This window comes from Antechinus flavipes, chromosome 1, assembly GCF_016432865.1.
Source record: "Antechinus flavipes isolate AdamAnt ecotype Samford, QLD, Australia chromosome 1, AdamAnt_v2, whole genome shotgun sequence".
Taxonomy (NCBI): domain Eukaryota; kingdom Metazoa; phylum Chordata; class Mammalia; order Dasyuromorphia; family Dasyuridae; genus Antechinus; species Antechinus flavipes.
Window position 1 is genome coordinate 332315633 of NC_067398.1, and position 24497 is coordinate 332340129.

Here is a 24497-nt window from a genome sequence, read left to right on the forward strand (position 1 = left end):
ACTAGAGGCGACAATTTCAATTGCTCACTACAGAGCAAACAGGATTCCTTCCTCCCTCTGTTCTTTACAAATCCGCACTGAGATAAGAGTTAGTCTTTAACTTGACTGGTTCAGTCTTCGCTCTTCTAAGAACTTCCTAATGAAACGCTTATACGAATGAAGGGCCGGCCACTCAAGCAGAAGGAAGCCGGACACGGCACCCTAGAGGTAAGTGTGAGAGATAAGACTGCATGTGCGGGATATATTAGGCTGCTTTCTCCTCGCCAGGGATATATAGCTGGTCTGCAGCCTCCATTCACTTCCCATTCCCAGACCACTCCGGTCTTGTCTGCCTAGCTCAGGCTCAGCTTCCCTATGGATGGGTTCGGAATCCAAAGCCACACTGTATCTTTCTCCAGCTGAGAAGCTCCTTTCTCCCAGCTGCAAGGCTGGGATTCCCAGGACAGCAGCCGCAGAAGCCGCGGCGGCGCAGGTAGCGCCCAGAGCCGCGGGAGGGGAGGAGTTCTGGTGGCAGAGCCAGCCAGCCAGCAGGCTGGGACAACCAACCGGCCTCTGAAGTAAGCCCGAAGTTACATGTGGGAAGTGGTGGTTGAGTGACGCAAGTTTTCAGGGGCCCCTTCACTACGAGGGAGCTCTCCGGAGCGGGCTGGACTTCGTGCAGTTGCAATGTGAAAAGAAGAGGAAAACTGCCCAACACACCACGTACCCAAGAGCTAGTTTCTTCGCTCCAGCTGCTGCTGCTTGCTGCAAAGCTTTCCAACCTCTAATCCCCTTTCTCTTCCTCTTCTCCCCTTACCGCGTAGAGGGGTGGGGATGCACAGCCCTCCAGCACCTAATGCAGGTTCGGGGCCAGACTGCCGGGGGCGAGCTGCGTTTCTCTCATTTGCTGGGGTGGGTTTTTTTTTTTTTTTTTTTTTTTTTTTTTGCAATGCTTGCCAACCTGTCAGCTGATGGACCTCATCACCCATAGTGGCGCATGAAGCTCAGACAGTTTGCTTCATTCACACAGTCCTTCCCAGCCTGCCCACCGCACCCCCCCAACACCCCCTTGGCGGAAAAGAAGTGGTGCCGGCCCCTAGCCAAAGGCTATCCCCAGGGTTCCGCTCCCCTCTCGCCCCAGTCTCCCGCCAGCCCGGGGGGGCGCTGCAAATAGTCCTTTGTTTACATGCAATTCCTTACTCCGCGGAAGGAGGCTGGGGGAGTGCTGAGTTTTCACCAGCTGTTTCCCGCCTTGAAACAGACATCTGATCAGCTGCAAACACACATACACACACACTCACACACACGCACGGGGAGGCAGGCCGGAGAGACTTCCCCCTCCCTCCTTCCCCCCCACCCCCCCTTGCCGCCAGCATCTGGGACCGGGAGAGCCAGCACCTCCGACGCTGCCCTTTGATTCGGATTTCCATTTTGCATTCTCCTGCGGATCGGGACCACGGACTTGGCTTTTGCAGAGGAGGGGGGGCCCGATCGCTATGGAGTATTTCATGGTGCCCGCTCAGAAGGTGCCCTCTTTGCAACATTTCAGGAAAACAGAGAAAGAAGTGATAGGAGGGCTCTGTAGGTGTGTACCACTCTCTCTCTCTCTTTTTTTCCTAATGCAACCCCTGGCCAGCCTGCCCTCAGCGCATGTGTGTGCATGGCATGGCACCGGCCCGACTCCTTTCTTAGGCGCCGCCGGGAGCTGAGGGGCTGCTGCACCGCGTGCGGAGGTTCACAGGGGCTTCTCCTTTAGAGCGCCGGGACCCCAAGCAGCCCCTGAGCGCGCCCCAGCTACTTTTGTCTGGTGCAGGCGAGCGAGTCGCGACGTTTGTAAATTGCAAACAGACCCACGTGGTTCTGCAGCAGTCCCGGCCATGCTGGTCGCTTTCTCCCCCTCTTCCTCCTCCTCCCCCTCTCCCGCCGCGGCTTCCTTTCCCTCCTCCCCTTCACTCTGGCTCTCGCTTGGCGCTGAGATGGGCTCTTTTTTCCCCCTTTTTTGGCTGGGGGGGAGGGAGAGAGGGACGGGACTCCGCGGGGTGCTGGCTTGCGGGGCTGGGGCGTGCACGGGGCCAGGTTGCAGGCAGCGGTGGTTACAATGCAGCCATGCTGCTCCTCCGAGCTGCTCCGGTCGGGTGGGGGTGGGGAAAGAAGGGAGGCAGTGTGCGTGTTTGCAAACAGCCGGGTAGGAATGGGGGTGTCCTTCTGTGTGTATGTATGTATGTGGAGATGTGTGTGTGGGGGGTGAGTGGTGCGAGTGCATGTATCTGTTGTGTGTGCATGTAGGTTTGGGGCTTTGGGAGCCGGGCGCTTTGGAGCGAGTCTCCCGGGATGGAGCCACCGCTGACCCCTGGGCACGTTGGGGGCGGCTCGCCAGCGCTGGGGCGCTGTTTACCAGCGAGGCCTGGACGTGACTCTGCAGCCCTCTTGGAGTAGGCGGATCTCCGCCCGCCGTCTCCTGGGAGATGTAGTTCTCGCGGGCCCCTCATGTGCGGGATTGTGGGAGCTGTAGGCGCTGCCCTGGCCACGCTTTCCATGCACAAAGCATGGTCCACGCGGGAGGGGGAGGGGCGGGGAGCTCCGGACGGACAGATTTACCACGAGTTGCGGGGTAGGCCTACTTTCTCCCCACCCCCCATCCCAGTCTGGGGGCCACCTTCCCCCCTCTCGTCTCCGGTTTCGTTCTGTGCCTTTCCACGTGGGTCTCTGCCACAAACTCCCAGACAGCACGTCCGCCAACCCCCCAACCCCCAGGCAGAAAGTGAAAGAATTTAGTTTCCAAGCACTTTGTGTTTGTGTAGGGTTGGCCCTAACTACCCCCCCCCCCCCCATTTGGGGATGGGGAAGTTTGCCCTTAACTTTCTGCGATTGGTTTTGGGGGTGTTAGACTGCTCTCCCGCCTGCCCCAATAAGACTTCATGATTCACAGATGCCATGTATCTGGGCAGGTGGCTGTTTAGGAGCAGCCAACCCAGACTCCCCCCAAAAAACTCTAGGGGCTTAGTGGGATAAATTGACTGACCACGATTTAAAAGAAATGGCATGTGAACCCTATTTCTTCACTTCCTTATGATCAGTGGGGAGATTTTTCTGGATTCTTCTGCCCTTGCACATCCAGACCCCCCCACTAACTTACCTTTGCAGAGTTGTAGTGTAACCCTACATACCCCGATTTCTCTCAGGAGTCCGGTAGTGGAAAGGTATACGGGTAAAGGAACTTTTATTTAGGGAACTAAGATCGGTTGGGTAATGGGGAGGGGGTCTTGAGAGCAAAGGAAATGAGGGAACTTTAATCAGTTCTTGTCTTGTATCTGCACTCCAAACTCACTGTCGCTAGCTTTCTTCCATTCATGTTGTTTGTCCAGCTCTGTCGATCACAATCAGTAAGTAAAATAAAGGGCTTATAACCAGTTGGTCTCAGAGGTCTCAATGCTAATGTCATGTGATAAACTTTCCCAGAACTGACATTGGGGGTGGATAGAAGATCCTCATAGTGTAGTGGAAGTGGATGTGGACTTTAGAAGAAGACCTCTTAATAAGTCGTTTGACCTTGGTGATATTATTTTAGTTCTCTCTGAGCCTCTTTCCTTATCTGTGTTGTTCAGTCTCTTCTATTCTTTGGGACCCATGGTGGTTTTTTGTTTTTGTTTTTGTTTTTTGCACAGAGATACTAGAATAGTTTGCCTTTTCCTTCTCCAGCTCAGTTTACAGATGAGGAAACTGAAGCAAACAGGGTTAAGTGACTTGCCCAATGTCACACAGCTAATATTTTTTTAAGCCAATTTGTCCTCAGGAAGATGAATCTAGATTCTATACTCTTTCTACTTAACCACCTAGCTGCCCCCTTCTCTGTGAAATGGTGATAGAAACCTTTGAATTATCTACTTCACAAGTTTGAAGAAACATCTGAAAGTTTAAAAAATGTAAGCATATAGTTAATATGAGTAAACTTGATGGCTTCCCTCAAAAAACTTGTCTACAAAATAGGATTAACATTTAGATCTGAAAAGATACTGTATGACAAGTGACTTTAAGCAAAGTACTTCTCCCACTATCTTTATCTCAGTCTAAAATGAAAGGGATATATTAAGGTCAAACAACCCTTCAGTTCTGAGTCAGAATTATCGAAAAGAGTAATGATTAAAAGTCGGGAGACCTGTACTCGATTAAGCTACAGACGTAATGATCTTGGGCAAATCACTTAACCCATCTCTTAGCCTCAGCTTCCTTAGATGTCAAATGAGAATTTGGATTTTTATGTGTCTCTTGAGATTATTGAGGGAAGTGTTTTGTAAAGTGATCAAATACTATTGAAGTTCTAGCCATCGATTTTATTTGAACTTTGGGAGCTAAATCAGGAGTATACTTGAGTAAAGATATAGGAAGATAATCAGTAGGGTCTGAGAAAGTTGTATACTTTTCAGGGGAAGAGAAAAGGGGGGTTTTAAGTTGGTCCCGGAAGAATGATTTAAGTATGCATTGATAAAACTATAGAGGGCATTCCAAGCATCCAAGCCAAACTAATAGGAAAGGAGGAATATGGAGGGAGATTTAGGAAAGGAAGCAGAATCAGCCAGGAGGCAGCTGCTGTCCAGTCAGCCAGGGCTGAGCATGTGGAGAATGGGATTCCCAGGAATTTTGTTTTGACCACTTGGCAGTCCTTTCCCTATGAGGCTCCTGGGCATTTTACCAAATTGAAACCCAGGGTCTGAAGCTTTTACGGGCCTGTTGGAATCCTTGTTTGTGCTGGCAGGTACTCTTAAAAGTGTCTGTTCTAATCTTAAATAAGGGATACCTTCCTTATACTAATTTTTGAAAAGGTGAGATACGGCAGAAACACCAGTCCAGAACAGCTGTTTGCCCACCTGGTATGAGCTTGTGACCTGACTCTTACATTTCAGTGTCTTATGGGTCAGAACATACCCCTGAATTTATGTAAACCCAGTCTCTGTCTAACCTGTGTATCCTATGAAAGCAGGTGCAAAACCTGTCCTTGACATCGAGGAATGGGCATGAACTGTAGCAAAGAGGATTTAGGCCAGGTGCAAGGAAAAACTTTTGATGATAGGTTTGGAATACAGAAGGAAATTGTGGTGGTATGCTGATACTTACCAATAGGGAGAAAATCGTGGTCAGAGAAATAATGAATGTCCAAGCTAGAATTGGTCTTATTTAACCCTTTTTTGGTTTGTTTTGTGGATCCTTTTGGCAGTCTGGTGAAGAAGCCTTCTCAAAATTATGCTTTTAAATACATAAAATAAAATAGCAAGGTTTGTAAAGGAAAATTATATTGAAATGCAGTTATTGCAATATTAAGTAGTGGACTACAAATTAAGTTGTAATCTTAACCTCTGATCGAGTCCAATTTTGTCATTTTATAGGAAACAGACCCAGAGTGGAAAAATGTCTTAGCTGATGATATACAATGAGTTTATGGCAGAATGGATCTTTAGAACTCAGATTTTTTTGCTTTTAGCTTAGGGCTGTGGTTACTACACCAATTTTGAAGGAAGACTTCTAGAAAGGGTAAGATTTGGAAATGTAGAGAGGATATGGTGGGAATCTTCTTTTGTATAGGAATTGGTTAAGTGTGTTTCTGGAATAATAATAGGGCTGGGGTTTATATAGTGCTTTCAGGTTTATAAGGAATTTATATACATGATTTTTCATTTGGTCCTTACAACAGCCCTTTGAGATAGATGTTTTAGCTATTCTTTCAGTTTCACAGATTTAGAAAATTGAGACTCAAGACAGATACACTAACTAATATGTGGCTACACAACTAGTAAATGTGGGCCCAAGTTTGCTCTGGTTCCAAGTTCAGTATTCTTTCTACTATGTATCATCTGGCCTCTAATACCATGGCCCAACCAGATCAGAACCCTGTTAAGGGGAAGTTAAGAGTGAGGTTGGGGGGGGGGAAAGCACCAATTTTGGAATGGAGACTGGGTTTCAGATCCTCAATTTCAACTCTCTGCTCTGTACGATATTTGAAGGGATCATCTATCCACCTCAGAGACTCAATTTCCTCATCTGTAAAAGAGGGATAATTCTTATACTACTAATAGCATGGGTGGAAAACATAAGTGGAAACCTTCTTGTAAACCTTAGAAGCACTGTATAAACATATATATTTTTAATCATTGTTAAGTGATTAGGTGGGGAAAGGTTTTGGAAAAGGAAGGGAATAAGTATTAAGTATCTACTATTTGTTACACATGTGCTAAGTACTTTACTAATGTTGTTACTAAAGTTATCCATTGAGGTAGATGCAATATTATTATCCACATTTTACAGTGGAGGAAACTGAGGCAAGCAGAAGTTAAGTCATATGCCCAAGAAAAGGTCTTGAAAGTCAGGCTTAAGAATTTGGAAATGAATCTTTAAAATCCCTTCTAGCAGTAATGCTCTTTGACTTTTGATTATAGTAAGCAGTATCTTCTTCATCTGGGAAATATTGGGTTGCTCCTTATTGGGAAGTAGAATCAACTCTGGATGTGAATTGCTCAGATAAGCCTTTGAAAAATTACAAAATAAATAGCATTGAGTTTTCCTATTCCAATACATTTCCAGCTTATGCTGGTCTCATTTGATGAAAGGGAATTAGGTTCAAAATACATCTGATTTTTCCCATATCCACATAGACAATAAGTGATTTTTTTTTGATTCAGGTTGATATGAGTCATGTTCTGAGACTCCTTGGATATGGATACTATTTACTTAACTGTATGTGTTTTGGAGCAAGTAACATAATTTCCTTAGGCCTTATATATTCTCTTCTGTAAAATAATAAATCCAGCATTTAGATAGCATTTGGTTTTGCAAAGTGTTTTACATTATAATTATCTCATTTCATTCTGTTAGAGATTTGGACTAATTCTGTAATCCCAAATATAAATGTAGAAGCTAAGAAACTCAGGACAGAGATTTTGGATATAGCATCCTTTATAAGATGAAGTCTTGGTGAAGCTAAAATTTAGAAGCTTCCACATTCCCTTGGGTCTTCAAGCTTCTGACACTACTAGCACCTAGGAAATGTCCTGGAAGAGAAGGTTTCAGAGTTTCAGAGACTGTTGTATGGTAAAAAAAAAGAGTAGAAACCAAGTCTTTTGTGATAAAGCTAAACAGTATTAATTTTGTGTCTCATGTTTTGCTTGGTGTAGGTAGTTACTCTTGCCCCCTAAGAATCTGCTAAATAATGATGATCCTTTGTATTGTATGATGATTTGTAATTGGCAAAAATGCATTTATAATTTTTTTTCCTTCACTTGAGCCACACCTGTGCTATAGATAGGGCAAGATTTGTCCCCATTTTACAATTGAGTAAATTAATATTTACTCAGCGGGATACGTATTGTCCACCATCAGTTTCTATTTCCAGCATTAATATAGTGCTCACCTAGTAAGTCCTTAATAAATGCTTGTGAATTATTTGTTTTTCAAAGAATTGGTGATTAAAAAAAAAGACTTGAGGGCAGGTGGGATAGTGGATAGAGCACCAACCCTGAAGTCAGGAGGACCTGAGTTCAAATTTGGTCTCAGATACTTCACACTTCCCAGATGTGTGACCCTGGGAAAGTCACTTAACCCCATCTGCCTCAGCAAAACAAATAAATAAAAATAAATAAATAAATAAGAATTGGTGTTTGAAGACACTTGTGAAATCAAAATATCTGGATTTATTTTCTTTTGTGAATATGGCCTTTCCCGAGCCTTGGTTTCCTCATTTGTAAAATGCAGAATAATACACCATCTGCCTACCAGGATTATTGTGATTAATTAGAGGGAAAGATGCTATTAACTGACATTTATATCCAGGGATATGCTGGTAAATGTTTAACAGTTGGCTCTCTCCGACACTTCTAGTTTAATCTTCATTATTAACATTCTTCATCACTTTCTTAAGTCTTGACAATCAATAAAACAATAAATCAAGCCCTGATTTAGGGTTTGCCAATTTCTGAAGTGTAAATTCTCACACTAAAAGATTTTAATTGGCTCCCTGAAGCTGTCTCCAGTATACTATCTTCTGTTTCTGTCGCACTTTAAAGTCTGACAGAGGACTTTTTATACCTTATGTCTCTTGAGTCTCCCAAGCAATCTTGTAAAATAAGGATAATAATACATTTAGTACTTATAAAATAAGGTACTAAATGTATTATTATCCTTATTTTGCAGATGTGGAAATTAAGGCTCAGAAAAGTTGAATGACTTAGAGAAATTAATTATATCAGAGGCAGACTATTTTCTCAATCGAGTCAAGCACTATCCACTATACCACACTATACCATACCTTTCGTTTTGTTAAGAACTGAAGTCTGGGGAAACTGACCACAGTTCCTATTGTTCCATCTCACCAGGCAGGCTGTGTTTCCATAGCACCCTCTACCTTTTCCCAACTTTAAAACAAAATATATTTCCATGAATATATTTCCACACAGATTTAATGTTGGTCATGTAAGTACCAAAGGTAGCTTTTTTTTTTGGCACTGTGCTTCAAGCTACTATCTGATATTCTGTATAGCGACCAGTATTCTGGTCCATTTAAAGGACTGTGATAATTGTTGCTCACAATGTTGATCTCCCTGGGCAAAGTAAAGTCCTCAAGTGCCTTATGAATCATAAAAGAAAAATTAAATTGGTCTTGATGGAGCTTTGTTGTTGTTGGATTTGATGGAGTTGTGTTGTATTGACTGAATAGAGGGATGGTCCCTCCTTCTCTCCCCACTCCCTTTGTTATCTGCCTTATTTAAAACCTGAGTGTGATCATTAAATGGTATACGTAGCTATTTTTTTTTTCTTTCAAAAATATTTCATTTTAGAGTTATCCAGCTTGTATTTGAGGACAGGCCATGTTCAGTCCAATATGGCACATTGCATTGTGCTCTAATTCCTTTGAAAGGGACACATAGAAACGTCTTTGATGATTCAAGGATCTGCAGTTCATCTATGGATTTTCTCCACTTCTTTGGCTCATAGTTCTTTCATGCCTTAGGAAATGGTTTCAATATATTTGTATCTTTAGCCTGGAACACAGTAGGCATTTAAAGTATGTTTGATGATTGAGCAATAAAACTTATCAGCATTTGTCATGACCTTTAAGAAGCAGGAGTTATTTCTGTGTTTCAATTAGATTTCTGAGAATCCCCTCCCCCCCCCCCAAAAAATGTAATTAGCTAGATTGTAGCCTTACCTTTTTACCCCTACCTCATCATGCTCCCATGATGGAGTTAGGTGAGGATCATAGAAATCAAAATGCTCCATCAGCCAGAGCTGGAAGGGGCTCTAGGGACTTTAGAGTTAGAAAGGACTAAAGAAAACATCTAGTTCCACTCTTTCATTTTAATGAACTTATATTTATATAGCTTTACTATTTGTAATGACTTTATATCTATTCATGTTATTTTCACAAAAACCTCATAAGTGTTATTATTATCCTCATTTTACCAGGAAGGAAACTGAGAGGCAGAGAGACATTCAGTGAATTGCCTCATGATTACATTGATAATGTGAGCACCTGAGGAGTGAGTCTTCTGGCTTTTGGAGTCTGATATTCTGTCCACTACTTCCCGTGAGAAAGGAAGTCACTTATCCAGAGTCACACAGTTTATAAAGTGCAGAGCTTAGCTTTGAGTCTAGCTCTCTTAGCTCCAATTCAGTGTTTCTATTAAGCCTGGCTGAGAAATGATAGGGAAATAGTGTGAGAGCAGAAGTGGTAGGAAAGTATAGGGGTGGAAGGGGATTTGAATGGAACAAATCACAGTAGCTCCTAAGATGGGAATCATTGTTGGTCTTCTGTCTTGTTTTCTAAATTTTGATGTGATTCCAGGGAAACTTATTCCCCTAACCTCTCTCAAGACTGGGGTTATTATTGTGATTACAAAACTGTCCCAAGATCTTTTTCCTGATAACCAATAAAAATTTAAGAAGCATTGAGGTTGGTCCTGACCCCTTCCTGAGGGGAAGAAATTTGGGAATAGCCACAAATCACACTAGCTTCTCCTTTTTATCTATGAGCTTTGAAGGACCCCAGATTTAAGGGGTCAGGATAGAAGTTACACACCTAGCTTCAGAAAAATCATTTGGGACTGAAGGGCAGGAAGGAGTATTATTGTTCAAAAAATATTTTCTAAGCTCTTACTATGTTTGTGCCCAGAACTGTGCTAAGTACTGGGCATGCAGAAAGGTCTTTCTTTTTCAACTTCATTTGTTGGTCTTGGATAGATTGTTTGACTCTTCTCCTCCTCCCCCCTCAGCTTTTTCATCTATTAAATGGAGGGAATAATCCCAACCCCAACTGTTGCCTTCCTGGCAGTTTTAGAAGGATCAGTGAGAGAATGGATCTGAAAATAATCACAACCTACATTTATACAGGGGTTCCAGGGTTTAAGGGTTCCAGAATGCTTTCCCCTTTGAAACTGAAGTCCTAAGAGGAGAACTAATCTGCTCAATGTCAAGTAGGTAGTAAGCAATAGGGGTGGAATTTGAACTCAAGTCCTTTTGATTTGGATTTAGGACTAAAGAAAAGATCAGTCCTCTCCCATTGCCAGTAAATGTCAGAGATTCAAATCTGGGGCCAGGTCTCTTTACAGCATATTTTGTCAGCTTTATGATTTTCAGAGCACTTGCTCTGAGATTCTCCCCATTTGATTTCTCACTTGGGGAAACAGTCCCTAAAATGTAATGGAGCTTGTACTAGAACCCAGGCGAAGGAAATATCTGGACTTCCTGGGGGTAAGGAACATGCTAATTGTGAATCAAAAAGCGTTTTTCTTGCCCTTGACCTCCCCAGCCCTGCCGTTGGCTCTGATCAGCTGTCTGGGCTTTGACCTTTCCCAAAACTATCCTCTTAAGGTGTTGACTTCCTACTATCAAATGATCTCAGAGGCTGCCAAAGAAGTTTAGGTCTATTCCATTATTACTCTCCTGCCTTAGGAGTCCTTAGAAAATTTTGTATCCGAACCTCAGCTAATGGTAGTTGAAGGGCCAAGATTTGTTTCGAGATTGTAGCTATTCCTGAAAGGGCTGGGGGGTGGGGCTGACACCCTGAAGAGTCTTTGGAACAAAGAATTTGGAGCTGGAAGGAAAGATCTACAACGGATCCAACGGATGATTTCCCTGAGGCTTGGAGAGGGGAGGGTTGCCTAAAGTTGTACAACTAGAGAGAGGTAGATTTGAATCCAGGCCTTCTGACTCCAAAATCCATTGCTTTTCATCCATTCAGGTCATTGTGCTTCTACTATCATCTTATGACTGACTTTGGTCAAGGATCCATAGCTTCCCATTTATGGCCTTCCCATCAAAAACCTCTCTCTCTGTCTCTCTCTCTCTCTGTCTCTCTCTCTCTCTCTGTCTCTGTCTCTCTCTGTCTCTGTCTCTCTCTGTCTCTCTCTCTCTGTCTCTGTCTCTGTCTCTCTCTCTCTCTCTGTCTCTGTCTCTTTCCCCCCACCTCCCCCCTTCCTCCCCATTAAGACAAAATATTCATTTATGGTGAAGTGGACTGGGAAACAGGAGAGATACGATTACAAACCCAGTGGTACCAACAATACCACTGATTTATTATGTGCCCTTGGGGGATTCAGTTCAGCAAATCTAAATCAATGTTCATTCATTCATTTAACAAGCATATGTTTTATTACTTGCTATGTGCTGGTCCCTGGGACTACAAAGACAGAAGTGAAAATCAAGTCGCTCATCATCTAGGCTTCCTTTTCCTCATTTGCAAAATGAATGAGTTGGTGTTCCTTCTGGTTCTGATGTCCTGTGTCTAGAAAATTTGGACCTGATCCTGTCCTTCTTGGAGGAGGACTATCTTGTTCTAGAACTATACCTGAAGTCAAGATTTAACTTCCAACTTTTGGGGATAAATAGACTGTTTAGTTGTCAGGCTCTAGAAAGAAATTCATCTTGTCATTTTCTATGCTATCTGTGGTACAGTGTCTTCAGTGAGGAGAGAGAGAATTGAGCATATCTGTATATGTGTGATTGTATGTGCTTTTATTGGGTGAGAAATAGCTTGAAACTTGTAAATGTTGACTTCTTTCCTGGGATTATAAACAGTGGATGCTGTGGTATAGACTTGAAATTGTATTAGAATCCTTCTTCTTACATTCAATAGGTTAGTGTGACCATGGATAAATTACTGAACCATTTTGAGCTTCAGTTTCCTTCATCTACAAAATAGGGATATCTGTAGTACTTAGCTTACAGAATTTGTTTGGAGGCTCAAATCACGTAATGTATGTATGCAAAGTACTTTGCAAACTTTAAAACACTCTGTAAACTTACTATTATTATCAGTTATAATCATCAGATAATTTTTATTTATAAGATGTTTATGTTCTAATGGGGGAAGCAACAAAGATGCAAAAATAGCATATGTGTGTATAATATATATATGTGTATGTAAACAGTTAGTAAATATAATATACACATATGAGGTCGTTTAGGAGGGAAATTATTTCATAAAGAGTAGGGATGATTTTTCTCATTTGACAGTAGAGGAAAACCAAAACTGTACTGGCTGGAGTCACCAAATGAGATAGTGGTGCATCTGGTACTTTTTGAATGTTATCATCAGTTTTTTCTTCTTTGTCACAGGAGCAAACTATTCTAGATGTTGTATTTGTTTTCTGGGTTTTGGTGATAAGTCCCCCCTTCCCTCTTTTTCTTTCTTTTTTTTTTTCTTTCTGAATTAGAATGGGGAAAGGAGCCAGGGATGATTCTTTTTTTTAACTCATGCTAAGTTAAAGAACTATGTTGGGTTTCCTATTATTGTATATGTGAGGAGGTAAGTGATAGATTTCTGAGGGCTCTTTAATGGAGAAAATGACTTTAGGGTTAGATTCATCTCCTCCTTTGAGGATTTCTTAGGACCTGCTTTCCCCCCCAGCCTCTTTATTCAGTAGAATTTCCCAGGGATGGGATTGGAGGCAACAGGATTGCCGTTGATTCTCCTGGCTGAAGGTTTGAGGGAGGATACTGTGAGAAAAGAGGGGGACTGGGGCCCACTCTCCTGTCCCTGGGGCAGGTCGCCTAAGGAGGGGGCTTGGCAGGAAGCAGGCAGGAGCTGTGGTTTTGGGTGGGGCCAGCTGGCCTCTGCTGGGATCCCAGCATCTGGAAGCCATTATTTTAGGGGAGAAGGGGGGAAAGGACCCAGAAGAGGAACTGGGGGGGGATACTTCTCATTCTAGGCCACACACACAGGCCCCTTGGGAGTGGTGGCATTCGTTACGCAGACTCTGTCCATCTGTCCCCTTTGCTTGTTAAATTTTCTCTTCTATTCCTCCTATCCCCCAGCTTCTTATGACCAACATTCTTCTCCTTCACCCAAAGTCTCATTGTCCTCCCCCATTGGGCTCTGCTGTCTATTCTTTAACAGTGAGGAGAACCCCAAAGGATGCTGGGGGTCCTGTCCTACAATAAGCTGGTACAGCAGGATATGACTCTGAGATGATACAGTGGGTTCCCTGGGAATTAGAGCAGAGAGGAAATCCCCTTTGAGGAGGAGGGTGACTGCTGTTCTGGGATGATTGAATGATGTGAGATAGTTGGGAAGGAAGAAATGGATGTGGGGGTGGGCTAACTAGACATAGAACAAGACAGTTTTATTCTGGAAATACCAGATTTAAGGAAAATATATAGAACTATGGAAGACTTAAGGTGGATTACTAAGTCCCCAGATTCTTGACTGAGGACCCTCCTTCCTTTGAAACTGGAAGCAAGATGTTTTAGGACAAAGAAATCAGGAGTATATATTGGGTATGCAGAAAGTTTCAATGCAGTCCAAAGCTTTGAATAACTTCATTGCACTAAGACTTTTGGGACATTCTCTGTCTACATCAATTCACTTAATAACCAGGATCGTGAAGTTTTAGTTCCTACCTCCCATTGACACGCTTTGTGACCTTATATCATAGATTTATGATTCTCAGAGTCCTCCTAATCTAGAACCTTCATTATCCCGAGCAGGTAAAAGTCACTTGGCCAAGATCATATGATTAGTATTTCTCAGAAGTCAGATTTGAACTATAGGAGAGCTGGTGTTCTTTTGGGGGCCTCCTCATGTGTAGTTCAACTCACTTTCTTTGTTTTCTCATCTGTAAAAGGGTGGGGGTTGGACTAATTGATCTTTAAGGCCCTTTCTACTTAAATTCTATGATTGAAGTACAAGTTAGACATAAGAACAGGTTTATAAAAACATCAATCCCAGATGACTCAGAGAGGGTTTTGAAGCCAGTTTCCAACCTGTGACAGTAACTGTGGTTTTACTGGGAATTGTCTTTCAGTCTCTTTTCAGAGACCTGATCCTTCTAAGTGTCTGATATTGTAAATGACTTAAGAGTTGTGGCCAGAACTTCTGGGTTTGGGTCTTCTTTGGATCAGAGGACACACCAGAAGTAGAAGTGGGTACTGGGTCAGCTTGGCTGTCTTGCCTCGGTGTCAGATGGAAATGGATGATGGGTTTATGTTTATGTCTCTGGAATGTATTAGTGACAGGAAGTGGGATTTTGTGTTCTTCTCTTAGTCCTCCTCTCCTTTTCGATGGAAATATGTAAGGAAAGGGGAAGGAGAGCTATTTAAGGAGGCCTGACAGAAATGGGAATGCTAAAGGAGATGTATCAGTTTATGTCCCTCTCTCCTTCCCCCTGGAAAGTCTCTTGCTAATTGACAGATGGACTTCTTTCCCCTTGCAGCCTGGCCAACATTCCATTGACCCCAGAGACCCAGAGGGACCAGGAGCGTCGAATACGTCGGGAGATTGCCAACAGCAATGAGAGAAGGCGAATGCAGAGCATTAATGCGGGGTTCCAATCCCTGAAAACCCTCATCCCACACACAGATGGAGAGAAACTCAGCAAGGTGAGTAGGAGCCAACTTGGAAGAGGAGGAGGAGAAGAAAGATACTTGAGGTTCCTGAATCCTTTATTAAAATATGGCCAGAAATGAAGGGGAATCAATGCCAGTTTTGTCAAATGTTTTTCAAAATGTAATTCTTTTTAAGTCTGTTGACTAGTTTTCTTTTTTTTCTTTGGACAAGGAAGAGAAGGAACAGGGAGAAGGGAGGTGGTAATGAAAACTTTTGTTGCTGTTAATCTGATTTTTATGATTCTTGAGTGTTAAACTATAAGCTTCTTGATAGTAGGATAGGTTTCAGTGTCTTTGCTCTACAGCACCTTGCACAGTGTGTTGCCCATAACAGGTAGTTAATTTTTTAGCTTGTTAAAATTGTTCAGTCTGAATGACCAGTAAATGGGTTTTCTTATGTTAAAAAAAAAGTTTAATTTTTATTGATGCCTTTTGTTTTTATCTCACATCTGTTTCCAGAACTCCCCAATCTCTTGCTAGCAAATTATCCCCCTGTAACAAAGGTTGTAAGAAGCAAGTAAAACCACCTAATCATTATAGGGGTAGTCTCTTACAGCATTAATAGTATTTGGCCCTTGTAGTACCCCATCTTTGTAATGAATGGAGGGCAAGCAAATGGGTTTTCAGCACTCGTATTGGTCTATTCGCTTATTGTCTGCCCAGTCTTGTGCATGACGACATGGGGAGGAATAAAGAAAGCGACTCGGCCTCTCTCCTAGAAAATGTTTATAAAGGCAGGAAGGCCATAGTAGTCTAGTATAAGGGGGAAGACCAGGGGTGGGCAATGGTGATGGCCTGGAGGAGGAGGCAAGATGAACTTGGTCTTTAAAGTCTTAGGATTCCAAGAGAAAGGGAGGAAGGGAGAAGTATTTTAAGTGGCAGAGATAGGGTGAACAAAGGTAGGAGATGAGAGTGAGTGAGTGAGTGTGTGTGTGTGTGTGTGTGTGTGTGTGTGTGTGTGTGTGCAGGAGACAACAAGAAGGGCAGATCAATTTTCTTTTTTCAAAATTTCCCGAATCTGGTCTCAGACACTTAACATTTCCTAGCTGTGGGACCTTGGACAAGTCACTTAATCACAACTGCCTCAGGGGGAAAAAAAAAGAATGGGTTTGGATTTGGACTAGAGATAGTCTTTAAGAGTATCACTCATTATTATTAACCCTTAAATCTTATGATGCTGTGAAATGACTCTAAATCTCAAAGTAAGAAGCTCAGTTTGGTGTAATGGGTCTTGGTTCCTGGGAACTTGTGGGGCTGAAAAGGGAGCAAACAGCCGAGAAGCTCTCCAAAGCCACTTTTCCATTGACTGAATAGATCTTGTTTGTACCAATTTATTTGTGTGACCTTTTCCCCATTTGAATATAGTCTCCTTGAGAGTGCTTATTCTGGCTCCCTAGTGCCTGACCTTAGTAAAGGCTTAATCAATACTTGTGGATTGGTTTTGACCAGGATAGGATGGAAATTCTAACCTTTTGCACCCTCTTTTTCCTCCTTTCTTGGCAGGCAGCCATTCTTCAACAGACAGCAGAATACATCTTTTCCCTGGAGCAGGAAAAAACAAGGCTCTTACAACAGAACACACAACTCAAACGCTTCATCCAGGTAAGATGCACTTTGGGCATGTGGCTTCCACCTCAAGTCCTTGCTGGTTCATCCACTATGTTCCTGAATAATGGGAATGTTTCTTCTGGACATGTCACCATCCTTCATAGGCTAAAAGCATCCTGGATGGTTCTACTTTACAAGGGCACAATTGCTACTAGTTTGGGAACACCTCAGAAGGAGGAATAAGTTTCACTTGGCTGGCAGATCAGCCTGCCCATAACTGGACAGCAAAGGAGTTGCTTTTCATATGATAGAGTATATGCCCTGGCTAGTTGGGACCAAGTTTGATCAGGGATATAAAAGTTCATCAACAAGCTAGGGAGATTCACCTGAAAGTCAGGAGATTGGGTTTTTTTTTTTTTTTTTTTTTTTTGACCCTGACATTAGTCACTTTGTCCCTTCTTTTTTTCCTGGGTCTCAGTTTTCTCCTTCATGGAGCTTCTGTTGAAGTTAGGGAAAGCAGCAGTCCCAGGAAAGTGGTTCATATCTGAAGCACTCGATCAACTTAGTTAAGTGGATTGAGTTGAGGCTGATCAGAGAAGGGGAAGATGAAATTAGAGTGGAAGATTCAGGAGATTTCCTGAAGAAGGTGAAGCTTAAGCTTGACCCATTCTCCTGTCTCTACAAAGAACATTGGCCCCTGCATGTGAATGGATGCCGTGCTGAGTCCTCTGAAGCAGGGTCCTAAGTGAGAAGCATAGCCCAAATGGCTACGTAAATCAGAGACCTGGTTCTGGGTGTGTGGATGTGGGTGTGGGGAGGAGGTGGGTTGTTGAGTGCCTCAATTGTTTATCTCTGAGAGCTATATTCCCATGAAGTTGTATAAATCAGATTTTTGTAAATATTGCTACTATATTGCATTAGGTAGATCTCTTTCCAGGCATTATTGAAGATACTGTTTGTTTTGATGTAGGAAAAATAAGATGTGTGGGGGAACGTGGAAAAGGAGAGTGTGTTTTTTTCATCATTTTACAAAAAAATTAACAGTTTAGTTTAGGTGATTCCTAAGGCTCGTTTTACCCCTAGAACTAGGATTCTAGGATCAAGTTATTGTGAAGCTTTTGTGTCCAACTCTTCATGACCTCAAGGACCATACCATCCATGGGATTTTCTTAGTCAAAAAATAAAAATACTAGAGTGATTTGTCATTTCCTTCTCCAGAGGATTAAAGCAAACAGGTTAAGTGACCTGCTCAGTATCATTCAGCTAGTACATGGCTGAGGCTGTCTTTGATTCAGGCCTAGTGATCTAGCCATTGAGCCACCTAGCTACCTCTAGTAAGGAGGTCATTGTTATTTGCTGATCTGGGATTAGAATCCAATTCTCCTAAATCCTCCACCAGCCTTCTTTTTGTGATACCATACTGTTCTACTAGGGGAGCTAGCTATTTAAGGAATCCTATGGTGAAAAGCTTGTAGGTTAAGTTGGATTTTCATGTAGTGGGTTTGCTTAGCATCAGGGTCACCTGCATTTGACTGCCAATACATTGATTGTCCCCAGCTTGGATGGGGGCTGGCGTGTCTTTCTCCAGCCCTTCCCACGGGGCTCCGGACCAGCCATACATCCTTCCCTGGGTGGGATGCATTGGCCACTGACTCCCTCCCCCTCCCCCTCGGGGTGCCCAGGAATTGAGTGGCTCATCTCCCAAACGGCGGAGGGCAGAGGATAAGGACGAGGGCATTGGCTCGCCAGACATCTGGGAGGATGAGAAGGCTGAAGATCTGAGGCGAGAGATGATCGAGTTGAGGCAGCAGCTGGACAAGGAGCGTTCAGTCCGAATGATGCTGGAGGAGCAGGTGAGTTGGGAGGGCATGGGCAGCCCTGGGCTCCCACCTGGGATTACTAACCTCCTAGTGTAGACCTTTTATGCCCCCTGGTGGAGGTGAAGGGATCCAACCCCCCTCTCTGTTTTGTGGTCTGGTGACAAGGGGTTCCCCTCTTAGGATGTTATTCCTCTTACTATGGTGGGCAGAGCTTTAGGTAAGAAACATTGAGCCTTGGTTAGTTTTCCTACTAAGTGCTGGGTAAGGCACAGTGACCTGGTTAGTTGTCATTATTCAAAGTCAGTCAACCTTCTCGTGCTTAAAAAGCATTAGTGTCTGTCTACTTTGTACAGCGTGCTTGGGACATTTAAAAATCTGATTGTCCCCAAGATAGCTGTGGAGTAGTGAAGAGCACCTGACTGAAGTCATATAGGTTACTTATGTTTTCTTGGACCTCAGTTTCCTTACTTGTATAATGAAGGGGCAGGACTGAATGACTTCTAAGGTCTCTCCCAGCTTTGATAGTTTATATTCTATCTTCTGAGGTACCCTTAAAGCTCTTATAGCCTATGTTCCACAGTCCCTTCCATTTTGAGCATTCTTTGTATTACGTTCCATGTCTCTTCTAGCTCTTAAATGTTCTATTGTTCTAAGGTCTTTCCTACCTCTGACATTCTAAGTTGTCTGTTCTGGGGACTTTTCTAGCTCTGCCATGCTATGTTCTAAGTACTTTTCAATTGTAGCATTCCATATTCTGGAGGTTGAGGGTAGATGAACTTTGGACTTCAGGGGGTTTCAGTGAGAGGGTTGTTCTCTTAGTCCTTTGATCTCAAGCTGATGATGGGGTAGGAAAGATCCCAAGCCTAGTCTCCTGAGCCAGCCCTACCCACAGGTACGTTCTCTGGAGGCTCACATGTACCCTGAGAAGCTGAAGGTGATTGCCCAGCAAGTCCAGCTACAGCAACAACAGGAGCAGGTGAGATTGCTGCACCAAGAGAAGCTGGAGCGTGAGCAGCAGCAACAGCAGCTCCGCACACAGGTGAGTGTGGCAGATGCTTGTCTGCGAGTGTGTGCGTGTCTGTGTCACTGTGACCGTCCTGACCAGGCAAGGCCAGCTTTGGAAGTTTGGCCAGCTGTAGAGAGAGGTCCTGGCAGAATGGAGAAATCTGTGGCCAGAAGTTAAGCAACCTGGCTTCTGAGTGATTTCCATTCTAGGCCTCAGATATCTCTTCTCTCTATATTGAGAAGGTTGGACCAGATGATCTAGTCCTTTCCTACATTGATTCTGACCTGTGCTTCCGTCTGGCAGTCAGGGAGCCGTTACTGATGCCTCTTACAAACTCTGCTCTATACTGGTGATTTTGTTAGTGAGATGAAAAGATACCCTTACAGGATTTACAGGGCATTTGGGATATATACAGGGCATTCATACATGCAAGAATTAGAGAGCAAGTTAAGGCAGTTTGTAATGGCCTAATTTAGTAGTGGTGTAGACCAGTAGTTCCCATCCTATGGATTATGGACCCCTTGGGGGTTGTGGAATTATTAAAGGGGATTTGTGAGCTGTCATTGTCACTGTACATATTGAGAGGCAGTGAGAAGAATGCTGGATATGGGGACAGGAAAATTTGGCTGCAATCCCACTTGAGACAGTTACTAGCTGTAGACAAGCCATTAACCTCTTAGAGCCTCATTTTTCCTCATCCACAGAATTGGGGCAGTAATGATACTAGTTGTCTCACAGCATTGTGAAGAAAGTGCTTTCTGCAATTTAAAACACTTTTTATAAATGCTATCATTCTCCTTTTTCAGCCAGTAAGACAGTTTCAGGTGGGGTTGGGTTCCTCATTTTTTTTCCCCTTAAAAAGAGGTCTTTATACTTGAAGGATAGAAACCACTTAAAGGATAGATTTTTAGGTCTTAAGAGTTCAGAGAACGCTCCCTGAAGGATTTGGGCAATTTCGAGATGATTAGAATTTGGAGAGTCCCAGAGAAGGGATTTCTGTCTGGGAGGGACACACCATAGAAGCATAGAAATGGTAGTCACCATATCCGATTGTAGAAACAGTGAGGAGAACATCTTAGAATGTTAGGGGTAGGTGCAGGGGACTGGTGTTGTCAAAGGCTTACTGGAGAAGGTGGACAAATTGTGGAGGGCCTTGAATGTCAGGCTAAGGAAGGAGTTTGAATTTTACTTTCCAGTTCTTAGCATGTTCCAGGTCTCAGAATGATCAGATCAATTAGGAGGTGCCAGAAATGATACAAAAAGAATTTAGACTAGGGGCATGAGCAGTTCATAATGGAAAATATTCATGGATGTGAGAGATTTTTGTAGGAAGAGTTGGCAGGAGATTGCATGTCAGGAACAAAGGAAGGGGAAATAATCCCTGGTGGGGAACAGAGCCTGTATCTTAAGGCCAATTCTTGTCTTCTCTCTATTTTGTAGCTCTTGCCCCATCATGGGCCTCCACCAGCTCCCACCCACCATCCGACAGTGATTGTGCCTGCTCCTCAACCCCCACCCTCACACCATGTCAATGTAGTCACCATGGGTCCTTCATCAGTCATCAACTCAGTCTCCACATCCCGGCAAAACCTGGACACCATCGTGCAGGTAAAGAAAGGAGGGACAAGGTGTGCTCTGAGAGATTAGTGAGGGTGCTGTCATTTTAGGAAGAGTGAGGTAGAGAGAGAGACCTAACCAGGGGTCCACAGGGTCTGTAAATTTGGTTGGGGCAAGAAAATTAAATCTCCATTTTCTTCTTTTTAAAAAAATTTTATTTTAATAGCTTTTTATTTACAGGTTATATATATGGGTAACTTTACAGCATTGACAATTGCCAAACCTCTTGTTCCACTTTTTCTCCTCCTTCCCCCCACCCCCTCCCCCAGATGGCAGGATGACTAGTAGATGTTAAATATATTAAAGTATAAATTAGAAACACAATAAGTATACATGACCAAACCGTTATTTTGCTGTACAAAAAGAATCGGACTCTGAAATATTGTACAATTAGCCTGTGAAGGAAATCAAAAATGCAGGCAGACAAAAATATAGGGATTGGGAAGTCAATGTAATGGTTCTTAGTCATCTCCCAGAGTTCTTTCGCTGGGCGTAGCTGGTTCAGTTCATTACTGCTCCATTGGAACTGATTGGGTTCATCTCATTGCTGAGGATGGCCATAAATCTCCATTTTCACTAGTGTGATACTTCTCTGAGCTTCCTCATCAGTAAAGTGAGAATAATATTTGAGTGTCTTAGAGATCTGTTGGGAAGATCAGAGATAGTGGATGTACACAAAGCCCTCTACTGAGGAGTCAAACAGAGAATTTGGAAATGCTGGGGAGGTTGGGGGGAGAGCTGAGAGATCTGATCCTAGCCGGCTCCTGGCCTTGAGGAGGTGAGAACAGAATGTGTCCATGCTGACTTAACAGTGCTGGGGTTACTTTAGGGTCCCTTTGATTTCTGGGCCTGCTTTTTTTTTTTTTTTTTTTTTTTTTTTTTTTTCTTTCTCACTCATGGTCATCTGGTGGTCCACAGGGCCAGAGGAAGTGGGCTGGCATTAGATGTGCTCTGCTATATAAGAGAAAGCTTGATTGATCAGAGATTTGGGTTTTCCTTACATAGTTGCTTAAGCTTTGGGAGTGAAATGAAGAAATCTGAAAGACTTTTAGTTTTGATAGAGAAGTTACAAATAACCTTTATTGAGTTAATAGGGAGTGAGGTTAAAAAAAAAAAAAAACTGAAAACTTTCCTTTGAAAAATAGCTAGCCTGGTCTGTTAACAAAACTTCCCTAGGTCAGTAAAAGCACTTTTTAAACCAACTTCATTGTTTTCTAAATCCCATTCAACTTCTCTTTAGTGAGTTAGGTCTTACCTGTCAGTTTTCCTGAAAGCATATTTAACTGTGTTGTAGGTATGAGGGTGAGGAGGGTGGGAGGTCGAATAGATGGCCACCTTTGCCCTGACCTGTTCCTAAGTATATCCCATCTAGATTGACCAAAGTGGAGAGGCCTTGGCCTCCAAGTGAGAGATTTAGAGGAGAAGGGAGGGTTTGGGAAGATCTCTTAAGTCTGGGTTTTTTGGAAGGGGGGTCATGGGCCCGCCTAGGGAGCTCATGAACTGGAGGCCTGATCAGTGTTCTTGCTCTTACCTCCCACCTCTTCTTAGGCAATTCAGCACATCGAAGGCACACAAGAGCAGGAGGAACAGGAACAAGAAGAGCAGCGGCGGGCAGTGATTGTGAAGCCACCAGTCCGGGCCTGCCCGGGGGCCCCTGCCTCTGACACAGCTTCAGACTCAGAGGCCTCCGACAGTGATGCTATGGACCAGAGCAAGGAGGACCCAGCAGGGGATGGGGATCTCCCCTGACCCCCCCCATAGCCCTCCTCTTCCTCCACCCTCAGGGGGGCAAGGGGGCAAGGGCAATAGTGGGGAGAAACACTCGAGATTTTTACAAAATTACAATGTCATTTGGGTCTCTTTTATGACCTCTTTTCAATACTGTAATTCTTTAACAAAGCCAACACATCCAACTTTGGAGGAGGCTGGGGAAGGATGGAGGACAAAGCTGGAACTCAGGTGGTACCAGGGGGCCAGGGCAGGCTAGAAGAGGCTGGGGAAGAAGTCAGGGACCTCCCTGGACCCTCTCCACCAAACCATTTTGCATTTAATTTTAAAGGGGAAAAATATGCCAATATTTCTTCCCTCCTCTTAGAAGCCAGCCCTGGCACAGTGACTATCCCCTCTAATCTACCACTTGTTCCCCTCCTTTCTCTCTCCCCCTTCCTCTTCCTCCTCCCTCCCTCTTGTTTTTTCCTCTTTCCCCTTTAAGCACTTAAATGGATTTGGGGGCTGTGGGTCTGGCTGGGCTGGGGCTGTTTGGGGGCCTGGGTGGGGGTGGGGTGTGTATGTTGCTTCTTAGTTTGGGGTTTTGTCATGCCCCCTCCTCCCTTTCCACCTGGCTCAGCACTAGAATTAGCTGTTATTCTTTACCCCCCTCAACCTTTCCCCCTAGGTTTACCCCCTCCTCCAGCCACAGCTGTCTTTGTCCTTTTCTTTCTTTCTCTTTTTTTCTTTCTTTTTCTCCCTCTTCCTTCCTTCCTTTCCTTCCTTCCTTTCTTGGTTTTGTCTGTTGTTGTTTTTTTTTACAATTTTGAGGTCTTTGTGTTCGGGGAGAAGCTATTATATTTTGTTAAGAAATGGGAAAAAAAAAAACCAAGGCCACTGTGCCTTTGTAAAGATACAAAATAAAGTTTGTACTTTGTTTTTTAGAGCCTTTGCCTCCTGCTGACTTTCTGCCCTGAGATGGGCTGGTGGCGGTTAGGAGCCTCATCTTCCACCCAGGCCAGGTGGTGGGTGGCTAATCTTTTATGTGTGGAGAAGTGGATGGGAAGGAGAGGGATTCCAATTCTAAGGACATTATAGTCAATATGCAAATATTTATTGGACTCTTGGCATGTTCTAGGTAAAATGAGAGAAATGAAGTACTCAGGTCTAGCCTGGGAAGCTTTTGAGTGGGAAACTGTAAATTCATTGCCAAATAAGAGGTGCAAATAGGATCACAGGGAGGAGAGAGTATTGTGGACTGGAATAGTCATGGAAGGCTTCATGGAGGAGGAGGCTGGATTTGAGCCGGCTTGGATTCAGGAGGCCCAGATGGGCAGAGGACAAAGATGAGTGCTGGAAGGAAAGGGGTCTGTTTAATGAGGAAATGAAAATTAAAAGGAAAAAAAAAGTCTGAATGCTATAGTGGAAGTCTTGAAGGTCGGGCGACCCAACAGCCCTGCCTTTCCTCTTTTGTACTCCCCAGATCTGGCCGTCTGCATGCCGGCAGCAGGTAAACCGCTTGGGGGCGGGGTTGCTCTCCTAGACTGTCCGGGAAGTTCCTGAGCCTGGCGCCAGGGGGCCTTCAGAGCTTGGGACGCAACTCCAGGAAGAAAAGGAAAAGGCTTCAGGCCCCATTCTGCGCTCCGAGCCCCACCCCGCGGTGGCGCTGCTCCTTTCTAATTGGCAGGATCAAAGCAGAGCTTCGTTTCTATTGGTCCGACTGCCCGGAGAGACCCTGCAGGGAGGGGTGGGGGGACGTGCACGTGGGCGCGTAAGCAGCCTCGGCCTTGGGCGCGCGCGCATCCTGAGAGTCTGTCACGCCTCTCCGTCTCCCTCTTCCCCCCTCTCTCTTCCTAACTCCCCCTCCCGTCCCATGTGCGCTCGCACTCACTCACAGGCAAGCACACACACACACACCCCTACCCCGCCCTGTACTAACGCGAGCGCGATGT

The 24497-nt window shown here is 44.0% G+C and overlaps 1 protein-coding gene across 1 annotated transcript; it reads left to right on the forward strand.

Moving 5' to 3' along the window:
• The first annotated feature begins 478 nt into the window (after nucleotides 1–478).
• On the forward strand, nucleotides 479–23491 carry TFAP4 (transcription factor AP-4). The gene is made up of 7 exons (XM_051967677.1): nucleotides 479–1564; nucleotides 14676–14841; nucleotides 16351–16449; nucleotides 18078–18248; nucleotides 19108–19254; nucleotides 20662–20829; nucleotides 22387–23491. Exons 1-7 carry the CDS (start codon nucleotides 1476–1478, stop codon nucleotides 22585–22587), a joined length of 1041 nt encoding a protein of 346 aa, XP_051823637.1. The 5' UTR covers nucleotides 479–1475; the 3' UTR covers nucleotides 22588–23491.
• The last annotated feature ends 1006 nt before the right edge of the window (nucleotides 23492–24497 follow it).